This window comes from Phycodurus eques, chromosome 10, assembly GCF_024500275.1.
Source record: "Phycodurus eques isolate BA_2022a chromosome 10, UOR_Pequ_1.1, whole genome shotgun sequence".
Taxonomy (NCBI): Eukaryota; Metazoa; Chordata; class Actinopteri; order Syngnathiformes; family Syngnathidae; genus Phycodurus; species Phycodurus eques.
In genome coordinates, this window is record NC_084534.1 from 17631252 (window position 1) to 17646562 (window position 15311).

General features: G+C 42.1%; 1 protein-coding gene across 1 annotated transcript; it reads left to right on the forward strand.

The window, feature by feature from the left end:
* Positions 1-5701: 5701 nt before the first annotated feature.
* LOC133408543 (hyaluronidase-2-like) lies at positions 5702-14489 on the forward strand. The gene is made up of 5 exons (XM_061687553.1): positions 5702-5718; positions 5872-6087; positions 7602-8574; positions 11284-11373; positions 13753-14489. Coding segments are annotated over exons 1-5 (1686 nt in total). The 5' UTR covers positions 5702-5716; the 3' UTR covers positions 14158-14489.
* The last annotated feature ends 822 nt before the right edge of the window (positions 14490-15311 follow it).

Here is a 15311-nt window from a genome sequence, read left to right on the forward strand (position 1 = left end):
AAGGGAGAGCCCGGACACCCTGCGGAGGAAACTCATTTCGGCCGCTTGTATCCGATCTTGTTCTTTCGGTCACAACGCACAGCTCGTGACCATAGGTGAGGGTAGGAACATAGGTCGACCAGTAAATTGAGAGCTTTGCCTTTCGGCTTAGCTCCTTCTTTACCACAACGGACCGATACAAAGTCCGCATCACTGCAGACGCTGCGCCGATCCGCCTGTCGATCTCCCGTTCCATTCTTCCCTCACTCGTGAACAAGACCCCAAGATACTTGAACTCCTCCACTTGGGGCAGGATCTCATCCCCGATCTGGAGAGGGCACGCCACCCTTTTCCGACTGAGGACCATGGTCTCAGATTTGGAGGTGCTGATTCTCATCCCAGCCGCTTCACACTCGGCTGCGAACTGCTCCAGTGAGAGTTGGAGGTCACGGCTTGATGAAGCCAACAGAACCACATTATCAGCAAAAAGCAGAGATGCAATACTGAGGCAGTGCGCCTAGAAATTCTGTCCATAAAAGTTATGAACAGAATCGGTGACAAAGGGCAGCCTTGGCGGAGTCCAACCCTCACCGGAAACGAGTCCGACTTACTGCCGGATATGCGGACCAAACTCTGACTCCGGTCGTACAGGGACCAAACAGGAAAAATGCTTGCTTTAAATTGAAGAAAACTTTAGCAGGTTTTATGCGACGTTTTACGGCCCCAGCAAATTTTGGGGTCCCGGGCAATTGCCTGTGTTTGCCTAATGGTAAGTCTACCCCTGATTATCGTTGTGTGTACCGGATTTAGCAGATCAGTATTCTACACCGCAGTCTCCACTTCGCTTTGGGACTCTGTTTTCAGTCTCCTCCTTTATAACATTTTGTCTGAGCCCTATGTCAAAAAGTACATAACAGAAACCCTCGTTCTCTCCCACTGTTAGCAGGTCTTGCTCATGTGATGTGTTCATCACAGCACAGTTTGAGCAGTTTCCCTCGACTCCTGAGGAAAAGCCTGAATGGAGAAGAGACTGTTCCTAGATTTTTTTACAGTTTGGGCCTGATTCCCTCACACAAAGGCATTCCATCGCAATCAGAGTGGTGGGGCTACAAAGTGAAGGTGGCGGGGTGTGTGCCCGTTACCCCGCTATTGTTTTGACTTCCTGCCTTTTGCTGATGTAAAGTTCGGGAAGCGGAGGTCAAAAGAGGAGCCTGAGCCCCCCGAGGGGAAGCGAGCAACCATTGCTTTGTTCCCTTTCCCAGCCCTATTCCATTCATACGGATACTTTCCGAGCGCACACTCTCGGCGGGAGTGACCCTGATGATACTTATGGTGAGTCAGCAAAGGTTTATGAAACAAATGGCGGAAAACATTTCACTTCATTCTCATGTGCGATCCCAAAGTCCTCTTGATGCAGCTTTTCTTTGCGATTTCTTAAGTGATGGCTGAGAACATCGTCGAACAATAACTGCTTACCGTATAAATACAGAACTTCCATTAAATGAAGAAACTCAAATTAAAAATGTAATTAAAAATGAAATGTCAGGTAATAAATACAATCTATGAAATAATTGGAAATAAAATGAAATACAAAATGAATTTGAAAATGTATTAAATAAAACAAAATGACTCAAAATATTTAAAAGATCCCTTAAAGAAATTCTATTAAATAATGAAAAAAATCACAAAATTAATGAAAAATCCATTAAAGAAATTAAATGAAAATGCCATCAAATTAAAATAAAAATCTTTAAATAATGAAATATTTCATTCAATAGACAACATGACAGCAACCAATAAAATTTGTCAGTTAATTAAAACCATTAAATAACAAAATCAAACACAAAAATATTTGAAAATCTATTAAATAAAATATTCAATATTAACTTTACTGTGCCACAGAGAAATTTCTTCTGGGCCATTTACCCATGCATGCTGCAGCCACAATACAGAACATACAACCTAATGACAGTACATATTCGCAATTGCGCATTGCATTATACAAAGTGCCCAAGAGTGCAAAAAACATTGGTAAAGTTACCAGACCGATAAGGAATAAATAAATAAACACCTATTAAAAAATAAATTGCAACAAAACAACATAATGATAAAAATGTCTAAAAAAAAATCCATTAACTAATTGATCATTCAATTCAAACTCATTTTCCATTCTAATTAACAATTCATTGTTTTTCTCGCTCCTAGACCGACATAAATTGGGAAACCAGCTTTTTGTCATGGCATTAGAAAAGTTTACATTATGTTCGCGTCATTTGAACTTCCCCACAGACACCGCATACACACACTTGCTCATCTGCTGTCATCACCGGCCTCCAGGCATTGAGAAATGTGCATAACACATGCCTGCTGTCACAAAGCAGAGGTGGCAAAACGGTAAACACTTAAGTCGCAAGTGTGGAAAATAAGTCCATGAAAAGTGAAAAAGAAACCTAATTATAGAGCAATAAAACACTGGTAGGAAATCTAAAAAAAGGTGCCATTCTGAAGCCCGTTTTCTCATTTATTGACTGTATTTCTGTCAGGGTTTTGGAGGGAAGCAGTTGTGTTTTTAACGCCACTTTTCCTTTGAGCCTGTTGTTGGTCAATAGAGTCCACTCTCTTACCTCACGTCGCTGCGCTTAAGTGAGGCCCTCCGAATGCTTCTTCCGCCACTAATTGTAGATGGCCATAAGACGCTCGACCAAGCATGCAGCGCAGTAGCAATCAAGGGTTTGACTCTTTTCGCATCCCGCATGTACGTGTTTGATATTAAGATGCTTGGATTGCTTAAACTGCATAGGACACGCAAGCATTTTGAACAGTTTAACCAATGTTTAAAATGTGAGACTCCACACGAGGAAAAAAATCACCATACTCCAGATGACCAACACCACACATGTATCTCCAAAGACAACTGCGAGTCTCTTCGCACAAACAAGTTGTCTGTTATAGTACCAAGACTGACCTGTGAGAGGCAGCATGGTGCCACAGGCAACCGGACTGACCCGAAAATACAAAGAAGAAATGGAAAAAACTTTGCTAAATTTAGCTAATCTAGTAAGTACAGCAAAGTTCCTAAAGGCTACTAGCCCAGCAAATGCACAACAACAGGAATACAAAACACCATCCACATTTAAACAGGTCGTCTTCACCGTCACAGAGGCCCAGCTGACAAGTCCTGCAAACAAGCCCTTTAATCAATTAATCACACCTCTGCAAAAGATGCTCCTGCCAAGGAGGTGGACTACATAATTCCTGTATACATAATCCAGACAAGGGACAAATTGGCAATTGTCGCCAAACATTGATATTATTTCCATAAATAAATAAATCATATGTTAACAATGATAAATCATTGTTAACATGTTTCACAAAAGTGTCTATGTCAATAGACCAAGAATCACATATAAATCAGCGTTAAGTCAGCGCTCCAACAACCTGCAATAACACAGCACTATCGTCCTGGGCGTCCTGAAAAATCATGTTATTTCCACAAATCAGAGTCTTCCTTCATCATGTACACAGTCGCAAAGGTCAGCCATTCAACAGTCTGTGTAGACCGTACTCTCTTGTCAGTCACGCTGTCCTTGATCGTCATAAACGCATCTGATGACCACGTCATCTCAGGTGACCCCACAAAGTGCATAGAAGCCTTCTCCATTTGGGTGAATTTCACCCAGTGGTGCTTCAAATCACACATGAACTAAAGGTTTGAATTCCTAATAAAGGGTCATGGCACAAGAGTACTTCATTTGAACTCAGGCTCCCAACATCTTGGGATGCTATATTTGATATGGGTGAGACTTCCTCCTGCATGTGATCACATCCCCACAATAACTTCTGTTAGCCGGCTCCATTGGTGCTCTATTTCTGCTTGTAATTAACACGGCAAAAACATTAAACACGAAACATAAACATTTAACACGAAACATAAACGTTTAACACGACATGACAAGCGAGACTTCTCAGACAATAACATTGACGTGGACCCAGGAGTCGATGTCCATTCCCACTTACACACCACACAGACAAAACTGAACACAGAATACTTATTGGTTGAACCGTGACTCCCAACCAACCCATTTTGAAGCATTTGCGTTCTTACCCAATTAGCGGATCTAAATCGGTAATTTGAGAGTTATGAAACTTGTACAGCCACCTGAGGCTTCTTTAACGCAATTAATATCCAACTTCCCTCGTTCCTGTTTGGGCAAACAGTTGACTGATCCCCTGCAACCACGTAACTTGTATTTGAAAGTTGATAGGTTTGAAATAAATCTTACAATCGCTACACTAAGTCTTCCTCCTCAGTAAAGCGATATTCCTGCTAGATGGATGATTTAAAAATAGCTCTGGCACATAATGATTCCTTTTTATCACTATCCAAGTGTAAAAGAAACGGCTTGCTTACATGTTGCTCAACTAACCACACGTCACTGCGCATAATTTAATAATAATAATAATTCCCCCCCCCCCCCCCCAGGCACCTTTACAAGTCTACAGGTGTAAAAATAAAACAATGATCTGACTTAGCAGTGCAACAGGGGGAAATGAATCTTTGCACACTTACTACCTTTGTGGCTGACACACACATTTGATAGCGCGAGTTCCCTTCCCCACTATATTAGTGCAAATTTGGCAGGCTTGTTAACATTACTCTTCTCATTGGTGTGTCGAATTTAGATCCCATTTGTTTGGGCCTGCTTTGTGCCACTTTAAAAGTATTTAACCTAACTCTTTTCACTCGTTATTATCTCAGAAACATCCAACCTTTCAATTTTGAGGTGACATAATGCTGCACAGCTCCACCAAAGTCATGAAGACACAGAGTTTTACAAAACCTCTGTGAGTTTAAGGGTCCAAGAGAGGGATTTTTTTTTTTTGTTCGCAAAGTATTTTCAACACTTTAATTTGGTTAATCATGTGTAAATATATTGTAACAGATGGCGTGGGGACAAACCAATCAAATTGACCCTAATTTCTATGGGGTTTCGACCTGGCAGCGTTAATATAATGGCAGTTTAAGGCGTCATTATAATACCAACTTTGATGTTGCAATGTTTGGTAACTCAAAGCAAGAAGGCATTTTTTGATTTCCTGAAAAGTATTGCTTTGGGAGAGAATTTCACCCAACAGCGATGATATCCATTTTTTTTTTTTTTTTATTAAATTGTATTTATATTTTTTTACCTCACCTCATCTACGAATGACCTGGTCTATCTTGTTTTAATAAATCAAAAAATTTTAAGGCCCTCCAGCTCGATATCCCTCCTGTAAAGGATCAATTCAATTTCCCTTAAGAAAATCTGCTGTGAAAGTGGAACAGATTGCAACCGTTTGGCTTGTATTTATTTTAAATCAAATCACTTTATGAATTCATTGAAATCATATTTGGATGCTTGTTCTTATCCCCAAACTAATGGGAAAAGCATGAATGAATTGTCCAGAGGTCTTTGAGGGAAGTTTCAACCAAATGGCCATGTATTTATCTGACTGTAAATGATTATACTTAAAAGCCACAAAAGTAAGTGCTCATTTGTGTCGTTCCTTTTTTTATTTTTAGGGAAGAGACAGTGTGGCTATGACCTTGCATAAGTCTAACTGTATCTGCTTCACACGGACTGTGACAAACTTTTTGGAGCGGCTCACTCCACAGCTACTCGACGGGGTTTACTGCAGAATTATTTTAAATCATTGCAATCGAATTCTGGAGCAGAATCACTCTAATACCCCAAGAATGTGAGTAGTGAGATGCAAGTGATAAATGATGTTGATTTTCGACACAAGAGATGCTTTTACAGGATTATAAACTGTCCAGTTAGCTAGGGCTCACCCCTTTTGTTTTTTGTAGCCGAATGGAATCTTCCAGCGGTGGTTCTTGTGTCTTCGCAGGGGGGCAGCTGCCGCTCGTGTCTTCAACCCGCTGGGAGGCCATCTGATCCCCCTCTGTATCTGGACTTTCCACAGCGTCTTAACATACAAAAGAAACAGCAGCGATGTTCGGTTTTTGTTCTTGTTCGGTTTGAGGCGACGAAAGAAAAAGAAACGGCGGCTTGACTTGTCGTTGGGGACTTTTGGGGGGCATGCTTGTCCACACCGTCGGGAAAGGTAAGTGAGCCCCGGCGATTTGGAATTGATTCATGGAGTCAAAGAAGATTTTCGTGTATGAACCGACAATACAAATGCAATAGCACAATAACGTCAGTGAAAGTCTTTTATATATATAAAAAAAATTGTCTCCTGAATTTTTTTTTTTTTTTTTAAATAAACTTTATTTATTTATTTAAAAAATAAAATAAAAATCAAGCGCAGTATCAGAATGATGACTTTACAGAGCTAATAACGTAGATATGTGTGTAAAATATTTAAAATTAATTTCTGTATATGAGACCAGACACGTTTTAAAGACGATTCCAGTTATATAAGTACCATTTTGCTTTGATAAATATTTGATAAAGTAATGAGTCTTTCAAACTGGTGAAAATGCACCGATTTTTGGTCAATCGCTGCCAGTCCCCCATTTTAACATGAATATTTAAATTCAACAGGCGTCATTGGCAGTGGATGAGTTTAAAAGTGGTGTCTTGATATACGAGGTTGGGATGTTATATGACCACGCTCGTAACTCAAACCATCGGACATATTCTTTCCCTATTGAAATGAATGGAAATGCCATTAATCTGTCTCAGCCTCCTCAAAAAACAACCAAAGATTTTTGAAATGTTTTTTTCATGAGAAAAACGGCACTCTATAATGTACTTCATCCCAATTCTTTTTCTGTAATTGGTAAGAACACGAATCAACATTTGATATAGTTTACTATTTCGACTGCTTTAATACTCATATATTTGTGATGACAAAAAGACGTGCCATCGCCACTTCATCTCGACTGCAGAAAAACAATGATACTGAGCAATAAACTCGAAAAAGACACATTAAGTGCACAGTAAGGCACACTCAGTTCCCACCGTACTTGCATGTTTTTATTAGATTTTGTTTCATGGAAATATTTATTGTAATTATGACTACTAGAGCGTTAGCGCAGTTTAGTGATAGACTACTGCGTGATCCAACACTTACATGTAATGCTAGACCAGCGAGGACAACTCATGTGTTGCATACACTCCAAACGAGCTCAAGTTAATTTAGTTCATGCTTAGCACAATCATTAGCTCAACTTCTCTAGCTTGTTTTCTATTTTTAGAACAGAAAAGTCCCAGGACTGGTGTCACAAAAAGTAATATATCTTTTGTGACACCGGTCTTGGACCTTTTTCTATACACCTTGTATTTTATATTTATGGCCGAGAAGTGGTTTTCATAGAAATATGTACTGTAATTATGAGTTTACTATTACCTTAGCATACTTTAGTAAAAAAACTGGTAGGCAGGGAATGCTGTTGTAAACCAAGGCCCCCTGTACTATGTTAGAAAAAGCACTAAACCACTAAAAACCTCAATAATAAACCTCTCTGACAGCATTCGGTGGCACTGGATCTCATTAAGTTGTCCAGGTGTACCTAATGGTGTGGTTATAGAGTAGAGTTCATATAAATCATTGTGATGTAGATGGAAAAGTAAAGTTAAAAAAAGCCTCATGTTGCTGTCTTGTGCTAATTACAGAGCAGAGAGTGACAGTCAATTCTGTCCGTTCCCATCTGGAGACATGCACTGGACGGTGGCTGATTGCAAAGCGCTGCTGCTGCTGATTGTTCTACTGTGGGATGGAACTGGAGCCTTTGGACTGAAAGCCATAGGATGGCCGCTTTATTCTCAGAAGCCCCTGCTGCTGGCGTGGAACGCCCCGACAGAGGACTGCTTCCCGCGGCACCGCGTCTCCCTTCAGCTTGACCAGTTCCAGATCGTGGCCTCCCCCAACGAGGGCTTCGTGAAGCAGAACCTTACCATCTTTTACAATGACCGCCTGGGCCTGTACCCCCACTTCGAGCCTGACGGAACGCCTGTTAACGGTGGTCTGCCGCAGGTCGCCAGTCTGGCGCATCACCTGGACAAGATGCCAGAGGGGGTGAAGAAGTACATACGTGAGCCCAGCGCCAAAGGCCTGGCGGTTATTGACTGGGAAGAATGGCGCCCCCTTTGGATACGCAACTGGGAGGCTAAGGACATTTACCGCAGGCATTCTCGCGAGCTGGTGCGACAGAAAAACCCCACCTGGCCGCCCGAGCGGGTGTCCAAAGTGGCCCTGCAGGAGTTTGAGATGTCCGCCAAGAAGTTCATGCTGGAGACGTTGAAGCTGGCCAAGCACCTGAGGCCCAACCAGCTTTGGGGCTTCTACCTGTTCCCGGACTGCTACAACCACGACTACAGGCGCACCCTGGAGAGCTACACGGGCCGCTGTCCCGACGTTGAGGTGGCGCGCAACGAGCAGCTCAATTGGCTGTGGACTGAGAGCACCGCGCTCTTCCCGTCCATCTACATGGGCAAGGTGCTGCGCTCTTCCGCCTCCGGACGCCAGTTCGTGAGGAACCGTGTGAAGGAGGGCATGCGCTTGGCGTCGTCGGGTGACGGGCTGGCGCGCCCCGTCTTTGTGTACACTCGACCCACGTACATGAACTCCCTGGAGCAGTTGACAGAGGTGAGACCTTCCTTGTACCATACATCCATTTATTTTCGATAGCACTTACCCTCATTAGAGTCATGGGTGAGCTGGAGTATATTCCAGCTAAGTTTTGGTGCTTGTCAAATGCAGGGCACATCCATCCATCCATTACATATAGCACGTGTCCTCATTAGGGTCACGGGTGAACTGAAGCCCATCCCAGGTGAATTTTGGCAAGAGAAACGGATACATCCCCAATTGGTTGCCCGCCAATTGCTGGACACATATATGTAGATAAACAAATATAAACACTGAGATTTACACTAATGGATAATTTGAAGTCTTCAATGAAACTAACCTCCATGTTTTTGGAATGTGAGAGGAAGCCAAAGTACCTGTGGTTGAACCTACAAACGCCACACAGAACGGCTTGAGCTGAGATTGGAACCGCAAACCTTAGAAACTGAGGCAGACGTGCTAGCCACTCGGCCCACCGTGCTGCTCCTTCCTCTTGGCTTTCTCATTAATTCCGAGATGTCATGCGGGTTAGCTCTTTCTGACCTTTTGGACAAACAAAAGTAGGGTTTCTCTTACTCAGATTTTCTGCTACCAATCTAAATCTCAGCACTTTGATCCGCAGCAGCTTCACAGAGGCATACCTTATCAGCGAGCGCAGTCCTTTCCTGTGCTGATACAACACGTTTGTGTGCGGATGGGTGTTGGTCCATTTTAAGAGCTCGCTAACACCCTGTTGACGGCTGCCTTATCATAGAACAAATAGGAGAACGTCACATGTGGTAGCGGAAGAAAGAAGACACGCTTTAGGGATGGGCATACTAATTGAGTGAGGTCAATTCAGTCTCGACGAGTTGGCTGTCTAAAGACGACAGAATGATGTCATCCTCTATGCGAAGTTGCATTTACTGGGACCCCCAGGCAGCATTATTCTGCTTAATAACACACTTTCTCGGTGACAGGAGTTAACATTCAGAGAGCGATCCTCCAACCCTTTAAAAAATAATTATCCATCAATGAAATTGAGTCAAATGTCCAACGCTTTTCAAATCACAATCTGTGTAAATTCCATTCTCTTTCGTAACTCGAGGAACAGTTCTATTGTTGGCCAATCAATAGACAACAGCGGGTTTAGCTTCACCCTACACTACCATAATGTACTGTACAACTGTGAATGGCGCCCCCATGAAAGCGTGCTGAAAATTAAGGAGTGACAGGTCAGATACTGGATAATGGAAATGGCAAAAAATATGTACCGAACTGAACCCAAAGAGCTAAAACCAACAGTGTAAATCAGAAGATTTAATTCTGGTATACTCCACCTGTTGTAGTTTGTCCAGCACATGGTTGAGATGGGACACTATAACAATACTCACAGGCATATATTCTTTATCCTCTGCAAAGAATGACTAATATTAGTACTATACAGAGAGGCTGAGTCTCCTTGCACAGAATATTCTGTCTCATACTGCCCCCAGATGGTTAAGGTGCACACACCAGAGTGAGTAGCAAAATGTGCATTGAAGGAGAAAGTGTGACAAAAACGGTTGAATTACTTTTATCCATCCATGCATCCATCCATTTTCTTCTGCTTATCCAAGGTCGGGTCGCGGAACAGTACTTCATCCAGCTCTGCGGGGGGATCCCGATGCGTTCCCAGGCCAATTCTATTTCACTAATTATCATAATTATATTATAATGATAATAATTCAAATGTAACTCTATTTAATTATGTCATTGCTGTATGTTTTCAAAAAGTATAATATGATAGAGTGCTATTTTTTTCATTAAAAATACTACACATTTTTTGGGGGAAGACTTGAACAGAATAATGGCATTTCCATTTATTTCTATGAAGAAAGATGGTTTGAGATACCACCGTTTTGAGTTACGCGCATGGACAGCAATAACTAATACAAAAACTGCTAGTATGTAGTTTGAGAGGGGACTGATGAAGAGAAGAGAGACAACATATGGGAATAAAAACAACAACAACAACAATCGCACAAACAACACCGCCTGATACTTAATTTGAGACAGCGAAAAGACAACAATAATAATAACACCTAGTATATAATTTGAAAGAGGAGCGGCAGACAGAAAAGAGCCAACAAAAGCATGTCTATGGCATTGTGCATTGTGTGTTAGGGTACCCACATTTATAAAAAAAAAAAAAAAAAAAAGTTTTAATTTTTTTTGCAGGAATACGTTGTATGTGCCACCACTAATCAAAAGATGCTATTCCGGTGAATATTGCGTTTGTGGGATAAGAATTAAGCCGAATAATTAATCACTGTCCAGCGAATTCACGGCGCTGCCATTTTAGGCAATCGCACCCTCTGCTGACGACCGAAATGAACGTCACCAACTACCGCAGCGATGGTTACGTACGTCACGTGACCAAACCTGGAAAACAGGTTGGCAGACTGTATATGCTATGGGTTGCTGACATGATAGTTTGAACCCGAACTTGCTAAAACGTCGTTCAAACTATCATGTCACCAACCGAAACATGCTTCCGGGTTTGGTCATGTGACGTACGCAACCATCTTGGGAAAATTAATGTCACCCCCTCCCGCCCCCATGTGATCAAACCCGTACCAAAAAAAAAAAAGAAAAATCAATAGCAATAACATCTGCTAGTATGTATTGTAGTGTGAGAGGCAACAGGGAGAGCAATAACAAAATTGAGCTTGTTCCTTTTACTGAGAGCATCTGCATGTGTTCCAGACGGACCTGGTGTCAACCATCGGGGAGAGCGTGGCTTTGGGAGCAGCGGGCATCATCCTGTGGGGAGACGCAGCCTATGCCAGCAACAAAGTGAGTTGGCGTCTGCCACGCTAACCATGACGCGTGTGTACTGTGTAAATGCAACATTTGCATGTGATGTGAATCACTTTCAAGCAGCTGCTCTTGTCAGAGGGCTTTCTTCTTCTTCCTCGGGGCACCACTTCAAAGGCACGAGTCACATGGTAACACTGAACATGTCTTTGAGTAAAACCAATGTTCATTTCAATCTTGGCAGGACACTTTAAGCGTAGGAGGACTCAAATAAAACGAATCTCACTTCTGACGCAGCTACACCAATTGTGCTTTGATCTGTCGGTGTAATGGCATGCATGAGCCAATCCCAGCTGAATTTTGGTGAGAGAGGTGGGGTACACCCTGGTTGCTCCAGCTGAGTTTTGGCAAGATAAGTAGGGTACGCCTCAGGTTAGTTATCCCGGTTGATGTTCGATGAGCGATGTGGGGTACATCCTGGACTGTTTACCCCAGATGAGTTCTGGTGAGAGAAACGGGGCGCACCATAGACTAGTTTCCCCCACTGACTTTTTTATTTGATTTGATTAGATTTTTGATTGACAGCATTGGACTGGTTTCTCCTGCTGACTTTTGACAAGAGAAGCGGGGCACACCCTGGACTGGTCCCCAGTCAATCACAGGGAACATATAGACAAACATCGAGCGACGCTGTTCTCGCTCCATAAATTGTTTACACGCAGCAAGTTACTCATGTGACTTTCGAAACATAATTTCCCACAAAAAAAATTATGTGAAAAAAAGATACTTGCATGTGAAAAACAAAATGTTGAAATTGAAAAGCAACACCACTGTTCTAGTTCCATAAATTAAGTTTACATGCAGGATATGTTAGTACAGTGAAACCCTGCATATTATTTGCAAATTCACATATTCACAGATTTTTTGGGGGGGAAATCCTTTTTTTGCTGTTTTGTGCTCAGGCCGAAAGATATAAAGTATAACTTTGGCTCCATCTTGTGGCATCTTGCAGCCAAGGACTTATGTTGAAGTGAATTGAGCAGTTTCATTTCGACAAAAGTAGTGCTTTACTGCCATCTTGTGGCATCTTGGTGCCAAAGAACTACGTCAAAGTGACTTGAGGTGTTTCATTTAGACAACGGTAGTGTTTTGCTGCTATCTTGTGGCATCTTCAGGCAATTATAAATCTTTTTTGGGGGGGGGGGCAGGCGTCTGTTACCCGTGAATAGCAGGCAAACACTGTACTCAGTTACTTCCCAGGCATGTTTTCACCGAAAAAAAATCTAACGTGAAAAACTTTGAATACTAAAAGCAGTAATTTGACAACACTGGGAAACAAATCTTGTCTAATGATTTATAATAATAAATTCTCATTTAAAACATCCAGATAAAAAGTATTTCTAAGTGTCCTTATTTTTCTCCAATGCTATCATTTATTTCCCCGTGCATAAATCTTTGTGAATTTAACATGAAAAAGAAGCTTGAATGTGAAAACCAGTCAACTTGACACTGAAAAACAACAACACTGAAAAACATCTTGCCAGATTTATTAATTTTTTTGTTGAAAAATTTCATGTAAAATATCCAAATAAAATGTATTAGTCTCTTCATCTTATGCGTTGATTTCAGAATCAGAATCAGAATCAGAATCATCTTTATTTGCCAAGTATGTCCAAAACACACAAGGAATTTGTCTCCGGTAGTTGGAGCCGCTCTAGTACAACAAACAGTCAATTTACAGAACACTTTGGGGACATAAAGACATTGACAAAAAACAATTGTGCAAAAAGATGCAGAGTCCTCTAGCACTTAGAGCAGTTCGAACGACTAATATTGCAATAGTCCGGTGCAATGACCATTGTGCAAAGGGCGCTGAGACTTCAAGGAGTGTATGCGGTTTAAAGTGACAAGTAGTGCGATCATCTGGGACAATGTCGGTTGTGCAAATGTTACAGATACTCCTCAATCAGTGTGCAAATGGAGCAGATGCTACTCTGGCATGAGTGGCCAGTATATGCAAATAGTGCAGCATGGCGAGACAACTACAGTGAGTGCACAAGTAATAAATAATTGGCCCCACAGAAATGTGACAATGAACTCAAGTCAAAAAATTGCCAGCTTGTTGTAATGGAATTATAGGTTAGGTGTTTAAGAAGTTGATCGCAAGAGGGAAGAAGCTGTTGGAATGTCTACTAGTTCTAGTTAGCGTTGATCGGTAGCGCCTACCTGAGGGAAGGAGCTGGAAGAGCTGGTGACCGGGGTGCAGACGGTCCGAGAGGATTTTGCACGCCCTTGTCTTAGTTCTGGCAGCGTGCAAGTCCTCAATGGTGGGTAGGGTAGGGGGTTTCCCAGTGCATAAATCCGGCCCCCTGTCCACAAGCCACAACTCTTGTCTCTCATGTCCTTGCTCTTTTCCAGACCACCTGCTCGGAGCTGGATGCTTATCTCCGGGGTCCATTGGGCAAATACCTCCTCAACGTCTCCACGGCAGCCGAGGTATGCAGCCAGGCTCTGTGCTCTTCCCACGGCCGCTGTCTCCGGCAGGACCCTGACGCCGAAGTTTACTTGCACCTGAACCCCGACACACACAGCGTGCGGGCCGGTCTCGGCGGCAAGCTGGAAGTGGTAGGCGAGCCGGGCCAGGCGGACCGGGCGGGCTTCGGCGCCGGGTTCCTGTGCCAGTGCTACAGCGGCTTCGAAGGGGAGCGCTGCGAGAAGATGGACCCTCTGTACCAGAAAGGAGCGGCGTATACAATCTCAGCATTGACACTGCAGCGTGTGATCTTACTGCTTTTTTATGTCGGGGTGCAACACATACTGTAGACCAGGGGGACTCAAACTTTTTGGGTCTCTGGAAACTCTTACCTGGGTTGCAAAGGGAGGGAAATTGCTAAAGGGGAAAGTATCTGGAAAGTTTACAGTAAATGTCTATGGGAAGTTAAGATGGAGAATTTAGGAAATATTCTCAATTGGAAACTTTGTGAATCATGTGAATCATGGGAGTTTATGATAATTTCATGCAAATCATATTCAATCATAAATACAACAACAAAAACATCTACAAAACATGGGACATTATTCCTGCAATAATATGGCTATTGTTCTAAAAAAAAAAAAAAAAAAAAAAAAAAACCCCCGCCTAAAACAAGACAAAATACTATTCATGCAGGGATTTCAGATTTATGTGATGATGCGTCAAAATCATATCAGAGCCCTAAAACTGAGGTAGAAGGGAATAATTTGTTTGTTTGTTTTATTGGCAGCCGGGCTCCATATGTACTGGTCGTTATGTACATTGTAAATGATAGGCTGTCATAATTTATTGCAAGTCATTTTGTGGACCCCCAAGCTATAGCTCGCGGACCCCAGTTTGAGAACTACTGCTGTAGACACACACACCTGTCTGGTGCCTTTCAAATGCTGTAAAACACGGATGACACAAAGTGTATTTTTGTTGTTGAGAAACACTGTTACAAGTAGAGGAGGGGGAAAACAAATCTTTTTGTAACTTTTTCACCAAGTGAGGGCTTGCTGGAACGACGGCGTTTACGTTTTGGTCCCAGTTTCCTGGCCCTCGCCGTGTCTCCCAAAGGTGTCAGGTTCCACGTTTCTCACAGTGGATGATGATGTTTGCTGAGGGAAATGTGACCGGTCAGTGCACGGACGTCAGTAGCTGAGCTGACTCAAGGCTATTATGAGTTTGACGGAGGCCATTGCAATATTTATTTGAATGTACTTTAGCTATTACCACGTGAAAATTCTGTGCCTTAAATGCCACGACGACTACTAATTTACTACTTCAAAGTGAAATAACACATTTATTGTAAAAAAAAAAAAAGATTAAATTCAAGAACAACTGAATAAATACATTCACTGATGGAACTGCCTCTTAATTTTTTTATCATTTACTTTTTTAAAACAAATTACATGAATTAATTAGATATTAGCAGTCTACATTTGTCGTATATACACTAAAT